Here is a 19093-nt window from a genome sequence, read left to right on the forward strand (position 1 = left end):
GGCCTCTAGTGACTCCTGGCTTTCACTTCAATTTATCTGATTTTGCCAGACAAGCTCAAGCCCATTATGCAGATTAGGAAACCAAAGCTTGACACAGGGAGTTCTGGTTTACTCAAGGTCACAGATCAAGTTACCCTTTCTCCCAGGGGGTCAGATCAACCACAGGCCAGACCTCCCCTCTCAGCCCTGTGGTGCATTTCCTGGAGATGTGATGACGCAGAGGTTTTGTTTGTTCATGTAGCAGCAGCATTTGAGATGAGCAGAAGTGCTCGAGGCAGCAGACCTCTGCCCCGGCCAGGTCCCCAGCCACACTCCATCTTCCACCTCTGAGGCATCAGCGTACAGCCTGGGGTGGGAGCTCAAAGGGGAATGTCCAGGGTATCTGAGAGCATTCCCGGTGCGGTCATTCCTGCCACAGAGCCTGTCCTCCAGAAACAGCCTCAGGACCCCCACAGCCATGCTGTGGCAGGGAGTCAGTTCTGGCGACGCTCTCAAGGGAAACGACAGACATGAAGATGGACCCAGCCTGGCCCCGGCTCCTCTGCCCTCAGCCAGAACTTAGCAAGGCTCCTCCGGCTCCAGGCCCCTTCCTTCCCTTGCTGTGGTTTCCGCCATGTGGGAAAACCCCTCTGTGGACTAATCGACATTCTTCTCTCTGAAAAGGGACAGTCCCTGGTCTCTGGAGGTTGACCAGACATCGTCCTCTTGGGCACTTCTCCTAGGAGGCCCTTCTCTGCCCTGGGCCAGAAACACTGGAGCCATCAGAGACTCAGCTCAGAGAGAGAGGAGAGGAAGCAGGGACATAGCTCTGCCCCGGCCCAAAACAAGGGTCACCACATTCAACTCGCTGCCTCGGCCTCAGTCAGGGGCTTTTGTCTAGGCTCCTGGACCAGTCAGGGGTCATCCCGTCTATCCACTCCCCCGACCCAGCTTATCCCAGACAGGCTTTGCCTCGCCCATCTCCCCCACCCTCGCCGGCTCCCTGTGCTGGAGCAAGTGACTCACGGTGCAGGCTGAGGGAGATGTTGATGGTGTACTCATCCACGAAGCCCTTCAGGCCGGGCATGCGGGCGCACTTGAGCTGTGTCTGGGCAGCGCTGTCGCCAACATGCACCCAGCACACCGTCTCGTTGGCGTAGCTGAAGTCCATGGCTGTGGTCTGCCGTGTGCTAGTGGGCGTGATGGTGGAAACCTGGGCCCCACTCAGGTACGTAGCCAGGATGTTCTGCGAGTTGGCAATCAGCAGCACAGGGGGCCGGTCAACCGGCTCTGGAGACACAGGAGAAGAGGGTCAGGGCAGCGAGTGGCCCTGGCACCACTTTGGCCTCTCCCCATCAGGGAACGACACTGAGGGCGCCTAGCTGTACGGTCGCAGGTAAGCCCACCCACCATTCTTGGCCTTGCAGGAGCGGTTGTCTGGCTGCAGCAGGTACCCTTCCACACAGCCGCACGTGAAGGAACCATCTGTGTTGGTGCACAGCTGGCTGCAGGTGCCATACACCGAGCACTCGTCGAAGTCTGCCGGGAAAAGGCGAGAGCGTGGTCATTTCCAGCATGCCGAGGGCAGGGAAGGGAGTGCCCTCAGACAACACCAGGGGTGTGTCCATCCCTACGGCTACTTCGGAGAACAGTTTGACAGAATCTACTGCAACAAGAAATGTGGAGACGTTACCACCTAGCAAGTCCAGACCTGGGATCCACTCTAGAGATGTATCTACACACGTGCTTATCATCCATTCATTCAGAAAAGATTTCTTGAGTACCTGCAATGTGCCAGGTACAGTTTTGGCTCGGGGGGACACATCAGCCAAAAAAATAGATTCAAATTGCTCCCTTTAAAAACTTAAATTCCGGGACTTCCCTGGTGGTTAAGAATCTGCTTTGCAGTGCAGGGGACGTGGGTTCAATCCCTGGTCGGGGAACTAAGATCACCCAAGCTGTGGGGCAACTAAGTTCGTGCCCTACAACTGAGACCCAACATAGCCAAATACATGAATAAATAAATATTCTTTAAAGAACTTAAATTCTGATAATAAATTAAATGCTGCTATTATAATAATAAATACAATAAAAAGGTAAATGACCTGTTAGAAGAGTTAGTTCAACGGGAAGTAGCTGGTGCTATGAAATACTAAGCAGAGAAAGGGGACAGAGAATGCAGGCAGCAGGGATGGGATTTTAGGCTATACGGAGGGTCTCACTGAGAAGGTTACATTTGTGCCAAGACTGAAAGGAGGTACATTTAAAACAGAAAAGTTTGCATTGTTTGTAACAGAGAGAAACTGGGAACATCTTACTCATCCAAAGAGAGATGGCCAAGTGAACTGTGGTAATAGTCATACATCACCATGGTTTTTTAAAGAATGGGGTAGATCTCTACACATTAACATGGGAAAGTCTCTAGAACATACTGGGTGAAAAAATTGGAAAAAAACAATGTACAGTATGTGCATGCATGCTAAGTCACTTCAGTCATGTCTGACTCTTTGCCACCCCGTGGACAGTAGCCCGCCAGGCTCCTCTGTCAATGGGATTCTCCAGGCAAGAAAACTGGAGTGGGTTGCCATGCCCTCTTCTAGGGGATCTTCTTGACTCAGAGCTCAAACCCATGTCTCTTAATGTCTCCAGCATTGGTAGGCGGGTTCTTTACTACTAGGCCACCTGGGAAGCCATATACAGTATGATATTTATGTAAACAAGATCAGATGCACGTAAACAGTACTTTCAGTTAGATTCTCCATGAATACATGTATACCTGGATAGAAAAAGGCCTGGACTGGGAAGTAGTCAAACTGTTAACAAGAGCTGATTTCCAGAGAGATGGGGAAGGGACCGTAACCAAAGAGGATTTGTTAAAGGGGACTTTGGTTTTGTCCGTAACGCTTTAAACTCTTTTTTAACAAGAAAACTCACATATGACCTATATATATATATATACATTTTTTTTTTTTGGCTGTGCTGTATGGCATGGGGAATCTCAGGTCCCCTACCAGGGATCAAACCTGTGCCCCCTGCATTGGAAGTGCATCTTAACCACTGGACCACCGGGGAAGTCCTTGACCTATATAATTTTTAAGATGAGTTTTGAAAAGTCTGGTAGAAGCAAGTGGTCAGGGCCCACAGTCATGCCCTGAGGCTGTCAGGCATGTTGGAGACCCGCTTCCTATCTTGCGCCTTTCACGCTTTCTCCTCCCCAACCTGGCCCGCTGCCCCCCACCACAGCAAGTCCTGAGCCCCAGCATGCGCACGTGTGCACACTCACCTTTGCAGGTCTTGCCGTCTGCCTGTAGCTGAAAGCTGCTGTTGCAGTAGCAGGTGGGCCCGTTGAGCGTGGGGACACAGTGGTGCTGGCAGCCCAGATGGGAACACTGTCCTCGTTGCTCTGTGAGGGGGGCAGGTGACATACTCAGGCCCCAGATCTGGCAATCATACCCAGACAGCAATCTTCCCTCAACCCTTCAGTAACCACCTCCCAGGCCTGCAGGGTCAGAGAGGAAGTGGCTTAGGAAGCATCAAGTATATTTTGTAAGTGAGGAAACTGAGACTGATGAGGGTATAAGATAGGTCCAAGGTCGCATCGCCAATTGTGGCTCAGAACCCGCATCTTTCTGCTCTGGCTGCCCCGACCCGCTCCATTCCTAGTTTGCTGGTCAACAGCACGTGGGGACTAACTCTCAGCCCCTTCACATGCCTCCTGCCTGCAGCACCCGAGGACTGCAATTTTGGCTTTGGGTCTGAAGGGGAAGCGCTGGCAGGGAATCGAGCCTTGCCACGCAGAACCCCAGGTCTGGTCTGGAAGCCCAGCCCTGGTGTCCGAGAGGGCCCAGAGAGAAGGCCCAAGGTCCAGGTAGAGGAGAGGAGAAAGAGAAGCAAACCTGGCTCCCCCGGGATCTTTCTCTAATCTTCCTCCTGCCTCTGACCCACTTCCACAGGGGAGACAGAAGGGAATGAAGCAGGAGGGGGAAGAGATGGGGGAGCAGCTACCCCCCCAGACCAGCGACCCAATTAATGGCCTTGCGTGGGGCCAGGCGGCCCGGCCACAAAGACCCCTTTGTCCAGCTGCCTCACACCCCTGCTCCCCGCCTCCCACCTAGGAGAGAGCGCTGCCTGAGATGCTAAGACGGTTAGTGGCGCTAGGCCTGCCAGGAGGGGCAGAGACGGGGAGCCGGGCCCTGGTTAGCCTTCTCCTCCCCACCTCTGTGCCAGAGCCCGAAGGTGCTTCCCCAGTCCAGCCTCGTCCCCCAAAGAAGGGAAGTAGTGTTTGTTTCCGGAAAATCTAGAAAAGAGGTTCTCTTCTGGATATGGGATGGGAGGATGAGGAGGTCCAGCTTCCGTAGTATCAGAGAAGGAATTTCAAGCCCTAGGTTTCATATGTTCTTGGTTGTTTGTGATGCTGACCGGGTATGCAAAAGCAGGCAAACTTGAACACGTACTGTCCGATAAGATGGGACGTGCGTGGTAATTGAAGTCAGCCCCCTAGGCCCACATTCTACCTCCCATTCCAGGAGCTTCTGACAAAAACATGCAGACTCAACCAAAAGAAAAGGATAAAAATCTTCCACAAACTCCCTGCCCTCAGTGAACAGGATCCAGATGTGTCTCTTCCCACAGGCAGATGTTTTCTGACACGCGTTACAGACACAGGACAGGGTCTCCACCCCCGGGGGCTCGCCTAGGGCCTCACAAAGCCAGCTTCCTGTTCCAGGCCCAGATTTTGAGGGCAGTATAAGTTCTTATTCCCTGAGGTGCAGGCCTGAGCTTCCTCCCCCTCCAACCCCCATCCCCGGGAATCTCTCCCATCCTCACGAGAGATCCAGACTCCCCACTGGGACAGAAGGGTCTCTAGAGGAAGAACTGCAGAGCTGGTGGACCTGAGATGCAGGTGGGAAGGAAGTCTGACCTACTGTCCTAAAGTTCCCTCCAAAGTTGGGGGGTCGGGGGAGGAACCTTTCCCATGAAGCAGCTTCCAAGAGCCTCAAAGACCTGCCCTTCCCGGGGGATGACTTCGGGAGCCCTGGCAGGGGAGGCAGGCAACAACGTTTCAGACCCCCCCACCGTGCCCCCGCTTCAGTGACAGCATCTGCTTGTCTCCGCTCAGACTCAGGTTCCATATAAGAAACTGTGTGAAGAAACAATCCCATTGTGTACAAAAATGAAAAAGTATGAAAATTCTGATCTAGTAGAAAGCTCTTGTTTCATAGGTGGGAAACGGGGGACTGAAGAAGGGTAGTGACACGTGTGAGCGCACACAGCCAGAGAAGTGCCCGGGGCACAGGGCACAGGACCAGGCCTCATCCCCTTTGCAGGACAAGGACAGTGTGCAGACGGGACTCAGACAGCAGGCCTCCAGACCCATCAGGTGCCCGGCGGAGAACTCACAGCACCCATCTGGGAGGGCAGAGGCGAAGAGCCCTTACCTCGGCAGTGGGACCCCTCGTCCGAGCCGTCCGCGCAGTCCTGGACCCCGTTGCAGAGGCGGGACATAAGAATACACAGCTCGGTGCCAAGGCAGTTGTGCTCGTTCGGCTGACATCGCTGGGCCTTACTCTGTGGGCCTGGGGGCAGACGGAAAGGTCGGTATGGGCATGCTGGCTACACAGGCTGTCTGGCCAGCCACTCACTGGGGGAGGGGCTGGGACTGGGGTTTCAGGCACCTGCAATTTTTAGATCTCAGGAGGCCTAGGGCCTGTTAGACTCTTCAACCTCGGGCTCATCTATGCTACTCCCAATAGTAGCCACACCGGGGATCCACCAGGTGGAGGGGATAACTGCTGCTGCTGCTGAGTCACTTCAGTCGTGTCCGACTCTGTGTGACCCCCATAGACGGAAGCCCACCAGGCTCCCCTGTCCCTGGGATTCTCCAGGCAAGAACACTGGAGTGGGTTGCCATTTCCTTCTCCAATGCATGAAAGTGAAAAGGGAAAGTGAAGTCGCTCAGTTGTGTCAGCCTCTTAGCGACCCCACGGACTGCAGCCTACCAGGCTCCTCCGTCCATGGGATTTTCTAGGCAAGAGTACTGGAGTGGCATGCCATTGCCTTCTCCCGGAGGGGATAACTAGGTTTCAGCAAAGAGTCCACTTCCCAGATGCCCCATGTTGTGGACCGCAAGGCTTCCACATTCTACACCAGGAGACAAAGCACCCCTCCTTCCCATAACATCCTGGGTCACAAAGCCTGGGCGGAGAGCTGGACCAAGTCTTCTAGAAATGCACTTTACAATATGAAGCATCATACATGGCTATTGAAATGTGACCAGTTCCAACTGGAAGTATAAAATGTGCACTGGCAAAAACAAACAAACAAAAAGCAATGAGAGTTTCCTGGCGGTCCAGTGGTTAGGACTCTTTCACTGCAGTAGCTCCAGGTTCAACACCTGGTTGGGGAAATATCATCCCACAAGGTATGTGGAGGGGCCATAAATAAATAAAATGTGCACTGGTTTATGAAGACTTAATACCACAGCCACAAAAAAGAATGAAAAAGGCCCCAACACTTTTATACGAAAAAATATGCTGAAATGATAATATTTTGTATACACTGAGTAAAATAAAGTTAAAATTAATTTCTGATGGACATCTAGGTTGCTTCCATGTCCTGGCTATAATAAACAGTGCTGCAATGAACATTGGAGTACATGTGTCTCTTTCGATTCTGGTTTCCTCGGTGTGTATGCCCAGGAGTGGGATTGCTGGGTCGTATGGCAGTTCTATTTCCAGTTTTTTAAGGAATCTCCACACTGTTCTCCATAGTGGCTGTACTAGTTTGCATTCCCACCAACAGTGTAAGTTGGGGGGAACAGTGTAAGTCCATCAGCAGACGAATGGATAAGAAAGCTGTGGTACATTTACACAATGGAGTACTACTCAGCAATTAAAAGGAATATATTTGAATTAGTTCTAATGAGGTGGATGAAATTGGAGCCTATTATACAGAGTGAAGTAAGCCAGAAAGAAAAACACCAATACAGTATATTAATACATATATATCTGATGCTGGGAAAGGTTGGGGGCAGGAGGAGAAGGGGACGACAGAGAATGAGATTGGCTGGATGGCATCACCGACTCGATGGACATGAGTTTGGGTGAACTCTGGGAGTTGGTGATGGACAGGGATGCCTGGCGTGCTGTGATTCATGGGGTCGCAGAGTCGGACACGACTGAGTGACTGAACTGAACTGATGGAATATAGCAAGAGGATAACAATAACCCTGTATACGAGACAACAGCAGAGACTCGGATGTGTGGAGCAGTCTTTCGGACTCTGTGGGAGAGGGCGAGGGTGGGATAATTTGGGAGAATGGACTGAAACATGTATATTATCATATGTGAAACGAATCTGACGTGGTTGGGGGTTCCCCACCTCAATACTCTGTGGATTTAAGAGGCCGTTCCTTCCGGAAGTGTATAAATTAGCCCGGGATAGAACCTGCACGCTGAATTTACTAATTAGGAAATGAGAAACCAGAACTATAAAGGTGGCATAGAAATACAAGAAACTATTCTTAAGTAATCTTTTAAAACTTTGAACAGAGTTACAGATTTTACCATTTGTTATAAACTGGTAAATATAATTTAACCAGAACCATAAGAAAATTAGTATTATGTGAATTCTGAAGCACTTTCAACATGTTGTAGGAATAATGTGGACTTTCTTGAGTTTTACACATTCATAAGTAAATGGTCTGTATCTCGTGCCTTTGTTGGTTCTCTGTGAGCTGTAGTTTCTGGGAAGTGAGCAGCTCTCATTCCTATAACTCTTGTAATCCAGCCATTCGTGTGCCTCCTTCATGAGGATTCAGTGCGCTGTGGTGCTGTTATCCCTCTGATAGGAACTCTAACTCGGTGTAAAGCCCCAAAGGTCTGTTACTTATTTTTATTTTATATTGTACTATATTTTATTTACAGTGTTGTGTTTGTTTCAGGTGTATAGCAAAGTGATACACTCATATATATATATATAAGAATTAACAAAAGCAGTTCCCATCTTTTGATGGGGTGCTCATGGTTTATAACATAAATGGCATTATTTTGAGAGAGGGATAACTTAGGTATGGTATTGGGTTTTTTTTCTTTTTGCAGCTTGAGGCAGTTGTAAAATAACTTAATGTAGCTTTTTAAAACTGTGTATTATATAGCATTTTTTCATTTGGTGTAATTTTAACTGTTAATGTTTTTGGCATTGTGCTTTGTACCATTTATTAAATAAAAATTAAAAAAAATAAAGAGCAAAGAAAAAAAATTAATTTCATCCGATTATTTTGACAGATCACTGCCCATTGGTTTCCAAGCCCAGACAGGATGGAAGAAGGTGCTTGCATGCGAGCACACCTGCCCTCCTGTGCCGGGGAGGAGTCACATGCACAGGTAGGGGAGGTGTGTACCGTGGAGCAGAGTGGTGTGGAGTGAGGGCGAATCTGTGAATCTCCACGTGTGCCGGTGCTGCTGGCCTCAGTATGTATATTTCCAGGTCCTCTTGGGAGCAAGTCTGGGTTTGTGTGTGAGTGTCTGGGGCATCTGTCTGAGTGCAGGTTATGTCTCTGCATCCCCATTTCAGAGTGGTGACTCTGCGTGGCTGCGAGAATGTGTTTGTGCCAGCGTCTGCCTCTGTGTGTGTATGTAGGCAGGGTAGGGGGAGTGAGTAAGACCCCGGGAGTGGCTAAGTGTGAGTGTGATGGGTCCAGGAGTGTGCATGAGTGGGGACAATGAGCAGATATGTATATCTGCATCAAACTAAAGGAAGGATGGATAAAAAGAGCCAGATCTGGCCCCTCTGCACGGCTTTCTGTATCTTCAGCACCAAACACTGGGGTCTGAAAAGTGGGACATAAAGGTGGCCTGAGACAAGCAGACACTCCAGGCTGAGCCACCACAGAAACACTGGTAGAATATCCCCGGCTCCCACACCTCCAGAGCAGGATATCTAAGTGAGGCAGAGAGAACTAGTGGTTCCCTTTTCTGGCCCTAAAATTACTGCTAATAATTATGAGCTGAGGGTGTGGAGATGGGGCTGGGACAGGGTAAACCCCGAGAGAGAACAGAGAAAGACCTAAGAACACAGGGTCCCCAGACTAGCCCAACAAGGGAGAGGCTCTGAAGGTGGAGACTCTGCCAGCTGCCCAGGACTCCAGGGTCCCTCCAGCAAGTTCTCCACCCCCCACTGGCAGGGTAAAGGCTGGGTGGGGACCTTTCTCCCAGTTTAAACAGCTGCCTCTGATTACACCACTTACTGAGGGTAGGGGGAGGGAGGAGGGCGGAAAATGCTCAGGGGCGGGGCTTCTGGTACAGAGACTGAGCCAGAGCCAGTGGCCTTTGGCCTGGGAACCTGAGGACAGGAAGGGGACCCAGCAAGACCCAGGGGCACCCATCAAGGATCAGGAGGCTCAGAGGTGGGAAGAAGTGGGAGGAGCCAGAAGGGAGGGGAACCTTCCAGCAAAGCTGTCAGCCCAGAGAACATGGTCTCTGGCAGGCTGAGGGGGCGGGGGTACAGCGGCTGAGGAAGCTCATTTTTGAGTATACCAAACACCTTGCCGGGCTCTTTGAAGAGCAGGGGGAGGACAGTGGGACAGTTTTAGCTGTGTCATGTACAAACAATCACAGAGCAAGGTCCACACCAAGCTCGAGCTCAACTGTCGTCATCCTGGACTGCCTGGGCCAAAAGGAAAAGGGATAAACCAGTGATGGGGGGTAGGGATCCAGAAAAGGTACTTACAAATCTCGGGAGCCTCATCAGATCCATCCGGGCAGTCCCTCTCCCCATCACACCGCCAGCCTTTTGAGATACAGGTGATCTGGTCTCTGCAGGCAAACTGCTTGGGGCTGCAAGTCTTAGGGACTAGGGGCAAGGGAAGAAAACAGGGGTGTGAACAGGAGTGGAGGCCAGCTCTACCGTCTGAAAGCCCTCAAGGGTTCCTCCTCCTTCCTTGGGCAGCAGCAGTCTCCATCTGGCCCAGGCTCTAACCCGAGGTTCACGTGTGGAGCAGGGGTGGTGGGCAGGGGCTGGGGGTCACTCCTGGAACACTGTGTGCCTGAGATGGGGGAGGGGAAGGATGCGGGGAGCACACTACTGCCGCCTGACCCAGTCCTGCAGGCTGTCCATTGGGTGTGTGCTCTCCCAGCTCTCAGGGCCAAAGCCCTTGTGTTCTCTGATACTCTGGTCAGACAACAGCAGCCCCCGCTCTGCTGACTGAGTGATGGGGCATTTAGGGTTTTGACAGGTTTTCTCTATCTTCTCTGAGGTCCAGAGCTGGTCTTTTCTAATCTCTCTGCTCCTTCACCCTCTGGGACCCTCCTGGTCCTTGGAACACATCACCCAACACATCTCCAACTCCTAACCACCAGGCCCTCCCCAGACGGCGCATGTGTTTGGGGTGCCCTCGGCACATGGGTGTCTCAGAGATGGTATCAACAGAGGAGTTCTGCCTCCACATCCATTCTCTAAACACACACCCTCCCTTGAGGATGCCCTCAGAGTTAAAAGTCACCTAAGACTGCTCAGGCTGACAGGGCTGGAGAGCCGAGGCAGAGGGATGGCTGGGGTGACCTGCAGGAGCTGGTTTCAGCCCAGCCAACCCAAGAAGTTCCTATACCCAGGACCTCTTCTTTGCCCTAATCCCTCACCCCACCATCTGCTCTCTACGCCCACCCCATTCTCTTAGCTCATTCTCCAGGGATGAATTAAACATGCTAACACTAACTCTCTTTGTTGCCTCAGCATGTGCCGGGAAGTGTGATCAACCAGTTCTTTCCATGTATCATCGCGTTCAATCCTCTCCACAATATGACAAAGTAGGTACGACTAATACCATTTCCCAGATGAGGAAACTGAGCCTCAGAGAATGTGGGGTCACCCAGCAGGCAAATGTCACAATCAGGACTCAGACCAGTTTAGCCTACTCTAAGCTGTTAAGCAGCCAGTTCACACCAGTCTCCCCATTCCCACTGAGAGGTCCTCAGGCGCTATTCCTCCCAACCCTGTTGCCATGTCCTCCTCGGGAAGGCAAGCCCCGCTCCGTCACTGCCGCCCCCCAGTCTCCCAGCCCTTCGTTGCCTCTTCCTCGATCTGTGTCAATCCCATTTCTCAGAGCCCAGCTCTGTGCCGGATGGGGCACTAGGCACTGGGGTGCCCGGGAGGGGCGGAGTGGCCCCTCAGGAGCCATGGCACCCCAGGAAAACAGCAGGGCAGAGTGAGCTCAGGGCCGGGACGGAGCAGAAGGAAAGTGTGTCGGGGCTCTGAGCAGGGAGGGATGGACTCTGAGGGGAGCCACACTGGGAAGACGTCCTCCCCGCCAACCCCCGCCTCTGGCAGAGGGGACTGCGCTCAGGCCCCTGGCCAGGGTGAGAGCCAAGTTCAGGAAACACATCAAGGATGGCCTGGCTAGGCCCCCCACCCTGGAGCCCCCTCCCCTGCCCCCCACCCTGAGCAGGGAATAAAGGCCCCTTGAGGAGGCGGATAATGCTGAGTTCATTGCCCCACTGGGCCAGCTGTGAGGTCTTCCCGGGGAAACTGCTAGGCAGCCTAGTTAGCATGCCGGAGAAGGTCCTCTTCCCCTGGCTGGCCGAGACAGGCTAGGGGGGAGCGGTGGTAGAGGGGGCTGGAATGGTATTCAGAGGCAGATGGGCTGTTTGGAGCCCAGAAAGGTCCCCATGCCCATCCCTGCCCCCACCTGGATTTAGTAGTCCACGCCCCACTCCTCCCCAGGGTAGAACTCACAGCCCAGCCCCGAGGTCACTGGCTGGTCACTCCAATCTCCTCTCTATTCCACATCCCGGCTACGATCCCCCCCTCCTTTGGCCCTCACTTTGTCCCCTCGCTGTCCCCCACCCCCATTTTTGGCCTGAAGTAGACAGAGGAAACAGCAGCTGGCAAACTCCGAAAGCTGGAATGAGAGAGATTCACAAACCAGATGTGCTCTTGCGAGGGAGGGGAGTGGGGGATGGGGAGTGAAAGGAAGAGGAGCACCCCCCCTCGGGCCCTGGCCCACAGCAGACCCCTCCGGCCCGGGGCGGGGGACTGGGCACACACCAGGGCAGCACAAGGACCTGAGAGATGCGGGAAGACCTTCCTTTCTCTCAGGGATGGTGGAGAAAAGACCTGAGTTTGAAGGCTAAGGCCTGTCTTTGATTTCCTTCATGGGAAAAGGGGAGGAAAGGAACAAATAACCTACTTTGGAGCAGTCTACACGGGCCAAGGGAAGCCTCATTCAGAGGTGGAGGGTGTTGCAGTGGGGGTGGGGTCGGAAACCTGTAATCTGCTTAGAGGCCGCAGCCAACCCCACTCCCCTCAGCTGAGCCTTCTGTATCTGATGCCAGCACTCAGAAAACCCAGCTAGGTGGCCCCAGATGAGGGAACAACACGGCCCTACATTAGGGAGCAGCTAGTGACCTCCCCTGGCTCCCGCCCTTGGGGAGATCTGGGGGTTTCTAAGGATATGAGCTAACACTTTGCAACATGGTCACTCTGTGTCAGCATCTGGGCTGAGACACTTTGTACACATTAACTCATTTAGATCCTCAAACCCTGTGACGTGGCTACGGTTGCAAGCCCCGTATACAGATGAGGAAACTGAGGCATACAGCAATTAGTAACTGAACAGGTGGTTTCTTACTGGCCATGACGGTGGAACAGAAGGATGAAAACGGGAAATGACAGGGTCCTCTGGCATTGGGAGTGGGGATGGGAATTACAGGAGGTGGCCCTACCTTCAAGGCTCCTCAGAGAGGAGGGGAGACGGTAGAGAAGATGGAAAGGGATAAGAACAGGACAGGAGAGGGAGGCAAAAGAAGGAAGAGAGAACTACAGAGGGAGAGCGAGTGAGGTTGCAGAGAGAACGCCAGGACACAGGGGCTGTCTGTTCTCGGCTTTGCCCGGAGATGAATGTGACCGCCATGCTAACTCTGGCCAACACCCCTGCCCACCCCCCCGAACCCGGCACCCAGCCCAGCCACGGCCCCCAGGGCCACCAAGCTGGAGCCAGAACAGGAGGTGTAGGGTTGGGTGTGCATCCAGACACAACACGGACCCCACTGCCCTGCTTGAGCCTTGGCTGTCATCCTGTCCCATTCTGAGACCTTGGGGGCAGGGTGGCAAGGGTGCCTGAGCAGAGAAAAAAGAGGGCGACAGGAAAGCAGAGCCCCGAGGGAGACTTCTCCAGAGGAGGGGACCCATTGTTTGATCCCTTGGGAGCAGAGAGAGAGCGGAAGACCGGGGGGGGGGGGGGGGGGTGGCTGAGATTTTCTGAAGACCCAGGAGACCTGAGGCAGGGTAAGGGTGAAGGAGAACCCTGAAGCCCTTTTCAACAGCAGACACAGCAGAGGGAGAGACAGGCTGTGTATCGGGGGATGTTTTCTAAAAGGAACCACATGATAAAGCTAAGGGAACAGAGGAGCCAGGGGGTGGTCAGGGAGTTGGGGGCCAGAGCCTGCAGGAATCTAAACTTACAAACACACGGGCGTGGGGCAGCAGGGGCCTCCCAGGCCCAAACCGAGAGCTTTTCACTGAATTTTATGTATTTTGGGTGTTACCCGGTGGCTCCTTCCCCGCAGCTCAGTGAGGCTCAGACACATTTTTGTCATTCCTGAGTCTGGGCCTCTGCTTTGCGGCCTGGACAGACAGACAGGATGGCTTGGGCTGCCAGGGGGAGGGGGACGGTCTCCCCCTCCATCCTGAGTCAATATTGACTCAGCAGGACATTAGCCTGACCTCCCCACCATCTTTTCCTCCATGGCCCCCCCCCACCCCCGCAAGCAAAATCCAGACCCTTCAAATGCCTCTGGAGGTCAGCATATCTCTCACCAGGCCTTCAGAAGCCCTCGTCACCTACCCCCAACCCCCTGCACACACAGCCGTAGAAATAAAAGCTCTAAGCTCCTGACCCATTCCCCATACCTCTCTCCAGTTCTCAAGTCATGAGGAAGTTCTGCCAGAAGTCTAACCCCCCTCCTCCTTTCTGAATTATCTGCATTCTCCTTCTTACTCAACCCACAAAGGGTATCAAATTCCCTTCTTCCAGAAACATTCTCTCCCAAATTAGCGGAGGGGGAAAAAGAGAGAGGAACTTGGAATAAAGTGGAGGGAGAACTTTCACTGCCGAAATGGAGATTCCCAGTTTGGCCTAAGAGGGGAATAACAACTCCAAAATGGCGAGCTCACGGGAGAGCCCAGGAGTGATTTCTGCTCCCAGATAGCTTCTGGGAGACCAAGAGGCCTGGGTGGAGGTGGATGGAGACAGGCAGAGACAGAGCACGACACAGAGACGGAGAAAGACTGGACAGAGAACACCACGACGCGAGGAGAGAGGATGAGATAACAGAGATGAGCTAGAATGACAGACAGAGGTTCTTGGAGGCCAATGATAGAGGAAAAAACCTAGGAAGAGGGTCTCAGGCCAGAGGTTGCCAAGATAATGACACAGTTGTCTTGGGATGAACCTGGAGAAAAACATCCCTGAGATTCAGGGTGGGGAAGCATGTACCTTTACTCAGGCAAGTGGAGTCCCTGCCCTAGCACTGTCTGATCCCAGGCAAACTCAGAATAGGGGCCACTGCCTCCCACAGAATTGGGAGGGTGGGAGGAAGGAAGATGGAAGCTCTTTGACGGGAAGGCCAAGGCCTCAGAGAGACCCTCATCTCCCCTGGAGTGCAAGAGGGGTAAATGCTGCCCTCCGCTGTCCCTCGCCTCTTTCCCAGGGAGGCTTTATACTGGGGCCTGGGGCCACTGCACCGGAAGCAATCCCAGAGCCAACTACTTCCTTCTCCAAACAATGTAAGATCCTGTTAAAAACTGGGCTGAAATCTGGGACTGAACACAGTGGGGTTGGTCGAGATGCTCCAAATAGTCCCCGCACACAGTTCCACCAGGTCAGGGACCCCCGCACGATCCCACTGCATTCAGATCGCCCAAGGGCGAGGAGCCCGCATCAAGAGCTAGAGGGCTTGAATGCTGGAGAGCTCACAGAGGGCTGGGGGCAGGGGCTGAGGCGGGTAACAAGCCTTAAGCTTGGGGTTTGATATGCAAAGGCTGAGGCTACAGCAGGAGGAAAGAAAGTTAGACTTGGTGAGGAAGGGCTTCCCAAAGAAGTTTTGAAAAGTCGGGGGTGGGAGGGGGATTTGGATAGGATCTGGCTCTGGCCAGCGCCCCTCCCGCCCGGCTGACATCCTTAAGAGGCCCAGTGATGGGGAGTGGCTGGGGGGGAAATAATAGAGAAAATGGAGGAAGGGGGGTGGCTAAGATGGGGAGAAAGGGAAGTCTTGAGAAGCAGCTTCAAACATCAAAATATACCTCCATCCCCAAATCAATGTCCTCACGTCCCTGGTTTGAAAGACAAGGGTGAGGCATCTGGGTCTGATCAGGGGAGAAAGGAGTTTGGAACATTCTCTCACAGAGTCAGGAGGCTCAGCCTCATAACTCAGTTCACTGTCCAGCTTGTGTGATAACAGGTAATATACTGGCTCAAGGGAGTATGTGGAGATGGGTAGGAGACATGGAGGCAGCCAGCCCTCCCCACTACAAAATCTTCCTAATCTCAGAAGAGACCTCAATGACCTCTCTTCTTACTCTCCAGTCCATCTGTTTCTCCAGCCTCCCAGGAAGCAAGTAGACCCAGTTCTGTCTACTGGCAAGGAGTGACATCACTCCCCAAAGAGAAAGGGACCCTGGGGATAGGGTTCAGGCACAACAGAGAAGGCAGAAGTGCTGGAGAAGGACCTAGGGCTGCTCCCCTGAAGGCAAAGCAGCAGGGTCCATGCGAGCCAGCAGCAGGAAGGAAGGTTAGACACTGAGGGAGGTAAGCTGCAGCCAGGACATGCCCTTCTCTGGGAAACGAAGGAGAAAGTTCTGTGTCTGTGGGCCCGAGGCATGAGGGCAAGGGTAGGATACAGGAACCCCTGGGCGGTCCTGGACGACATTGGCTCTACAGGTCTGTGCAGTCTCCCTTTCCCACTCCCCAGAGTGGGAAATATTCCCATTCTGGATGAGTCATATTCCCATTCCAAAGGTGAGAACAGTAATGTGAGTTTGGGGAGGGGTCCTCTCCCTAGGGGCTTCTCTGGTGGCTCATCGGTGAATAATTCGCCTGCAATGCAGGAGATGCAGATTTGATCCCTAGGTCGGGAAGAGCCCCTGGAGGAGTAAATGGCAACCCACGCCAGTATCCTTACTGGGAAAATCCCATGGATACAGGAGCCTGGCGGGCTACAGTCTATGGGGTCTCAGAGTTGCCCAGGACTTTGGATAGAGTGTGGTTTGAGTTGGGGTTACAGCTGTGGGCTGGGTGGAAACTTACAAAAGGGTGGGAAACCATTAAGGAAAACACGTCTAGTCTCCCTTCTCCACTCACCACTCACCAACTTGGTGAGGTAATTACCCGAGGGGTGAAGCTCCCTGGGGCCATTACTGACTGGGCTGGGGCCCTTGTCTGCTTTCCACAGAGACCCCCTCTTCTTTCTGCCTAACTCCATCCTCCTTCCATCATGGGGCTCTTGATGCATCACTCTTTCTCTCTTAAAATGCTTTTCTATCCCTTCCAGATCTCTCTGCCTCAGTTTCCCCTCTCACTTAACAGGGTTAAGAACAAGAGGAAACAACACCCATAATTGAGGAAATCACAGGCAAGGGCTGGTCTGAAGGGTATTCCGGGCATAGCTTCTTTCCTCTTCTCCATGTGGGGTGAGTGGTAGGTGGACAGAGTCCCCAAGATGGCATAATTGAGACTTACTGAATATACTGTCCTATATATTTCCTGTCCCCCTAACCCCCTCCTCCCAACTGAAGCAAGTTGTGGGGAGGGGAAGAGTTAATCCAGTTTCAGAGAAAAACTTTCCCAATCCCAATCTGGCAGAATTGAGAAGATGGAGGAGGGGTGCACGATGGTATTGGGTGCAGATTTTTTTCCCTGGATGAGAAGATTAAAGTGTCGGGACTGGATCAGATCGCACCCCTACTCAAATCAGGGGCCCAGCCCTGCCCAACCCCGTGACCCCAGCCCAAAGCTTGAGCAAGACTTGAACCAGTGACTCACAAGTAAGAGGGAAAATAGCTGATGCTAAAAAAAAGCAAGAGGGCACCCCGTTTCTCCAAAAGGACACAGTTCTAGCCCAAAGCTAACTGCAATATACAAAGTATGTGTGTATGAGGGGAGGAGGGGAAGTGGTGGAGAGAAATAAACACATCTACCTAAGGAGCAGGGAATTAGGGGTGGGGGCATGACATAACCCCCATCCAACCTCCAGCTCTCCTTCTAGTCCAAACTGTGATCAAGCCAGAAGTCAGGGAGAGAGCAGCCTTCCTCCACCCTCCCAGCTCAGCATTCCAGGCCATTCTCCAGTCCCCTTCCCCAATGATGACATCTGACGTTTTTTCATCTCAAAGCTCCCAGGAATTAAGAAGGAAAATTCAAAGTCATATAGCTTCGCCTGCCCCCACCCGCTACACCCCCCAATACAGATCTTTCCAGGCTACTGACAGAGGCCCTGAGAGGGGGAAGTGCTCATTTCGGAACCCAGGCTGGCAGCCCGCTAAATCCTGGACTCAGGCCTCCAAGGGCCCAGATTCCACACCCAAGCAGGGGGCCTTCTCGTGGCCCTCCCTCTCCCGACCCAAAGCCAGTCCCCATCTAGCCTGCCCTCTGCCCAGCAGGGCACCCCGACCCGGCTCCCCCTTCCAGATTCAGAGGCCACAGCAAAAGGACCCCCGCCCCCTTTTGCAGCCAGTACATTGCAAATCCGGATTCCTTTACAATTTAGATGGGGGTGGGGGGTAGAGGATGTAGGGGAGGTGGAGGCCCTCCCCGAACAGAGACAGGAGAAGGCCTCTAGATCCCAGGATCAGAAAAAGGGGGTCCCTCTTCTCCCTTCCCAGGCCTCTGGTCTTTGTTTGGGCTGGGGGGGATCCCAGAAGCATCATTTGCCCAAGGCCCCCATCCTCCAAATTGGACCCCCATCCCCGCCCCCAGCTGGGCCGCTGCAGTGTCAGCTGGACTGGGATAACAAAAGGCACCCCCTCCCGCGACTCCCTTTCCCATCCGAACGCAGGAGTGGGGGCTGGGGAGTGGGTGTCCCCAAGGGTCCAAGGGGACCGCGGAATCTCACTCACCGTCGACAGCGGCCGCGGCCAGAGCTGAGAGCAGGGGCAGCAACAGCAGCAGCGGCGGGGTCAGCATGGTGCGGGCTGATGCAAGCAGCAGCCCCCTCTCCTCCGGTCCAGTTACTTCTCGCCGTCGCCCCCCCCAATTGGGGGGCCCCCCCCGTTCCTCCTTCCTCCCTTCTTCTCTATTCTTATCCTATCCTTCAGCAAAGCGCACCAGGGGCGTGGGTGAGGATGTAGAGTTCGGAGCCCCTTGGGGAGGGCCTGCAGACGGGGCTGCACCCTCTGCCCCCAAATCCAAACCCTTCACCCCCTGCTTTTCTCTTCGTTCCTCTTTTTCCCCCTGCCGGGGCGAAGCTCACAGCCCCATCTCCGAGCCGCCTCCGGCTGCAAAAATGCACAATTGGGAGGAGGCGGGGTGGGGAGGTGGGGGGCGTGGACCGGGTGGGGGAGCCTTTGGAAGGGGCCTGATGCAGCTCTGGGGGCTCCCCTCGTGTCCGCCTCCTCAGTGCACGGGCCTGGAGCTCGCACCACTGTTCCCGGGACTGAGGTGCCGCGGGGCGGGCGGAGCGGGGCGGGGGGGAGAGGGAGGGGACCGGGAGAGGAGGGAGGGAGAAAAGGGGCGGGGAAAGAAAAAGCCGGGGGGTGGGGTGGAGGGGGGGGAGAACGAGCTACGCGGCAAGCCTGCGAGTGCGCATGCGCCGATTTGGCGCGCTGCCCTGGGGAGGGGGAGTCAGAGGAGCGACAGGATTTGGAGCTCTGGCGAGCGGTCCGAGAGCGGGGGTTCCTGGGGCCCCGCTGGCTGCTTTTGGGCCTGGAGTGCCCATTCCCCTGACTGGGCCCTTCTGCCTGGCGCTCGAGAACTGAAGGGGCGAGAGGGATTGGGCAGGGGACGAGGAGAGCTGAGCCGCTTGGCTTTGAAACTCGGCGTCTCGCCCTCGGATTTCAGGCCCCGTCTGGGGATCTAAGATCGGGAGGTGTGGACCCAAGGCTTGATCTCCTGGGGGAACCCTGA

General features: G+C 53.8%; 1 protein-coding gene across 2 annotated transcripts in view; it reads right to left on the minus strand.

Moving 5' to 3' along the window:
* LRP1 (LDL receptor related protein 1) overlaps nt 1-18616 on the minus strand; it is an 81858-nt gene extending 63242 nt beyond the window's left edge. For both annotated transcript variants that reach the window (XM_055395344.2, XM_055395343.2), the window contains exons 1-6: nt 18088-18616; nt 9709-9831; nt 5418-5555; nt 3263-3382; nt 1390-1518; nt 1006-1269 (exon numbers count right to left, since the gene is read on the minus strand). In XM_055395344.2, coding sequence (XP_055251319.2) covers nt 1006-1269; nt 1390-1518; nt 3263-3382; nt 5418-5555; nt 9709-9831; nt 18088-18154 — 841 coding nt within the window. In that variant the 5' untranslated portion in view covers nt 18155-18616. The remainder of the gene's footprint in view (nt 1-1005; nt 1270-1389; nt 1519-3262; nt 3383-5417; nt 5556-9708; nt 9832-18087) is intronic.
* Between the last annotated feature and the right edge of the window lie 477 nt (nt 18617-19093).

This window comes from Moschus berezovskii, chromosome 6, assembly GCF_049115385.1.
Source record: "Moschus berezovskii isolate FMDL1 chromosome 6, NW_MosBer_1.0, whole genome shotgun sequence".
NCBI classification, from domain to species: domain Eukaryota; kingdom Metazoa; phylum Chordata; class Mammalia; order Artiodactyla; family Moschidae; genus Moschus; species Moschus berezovskii.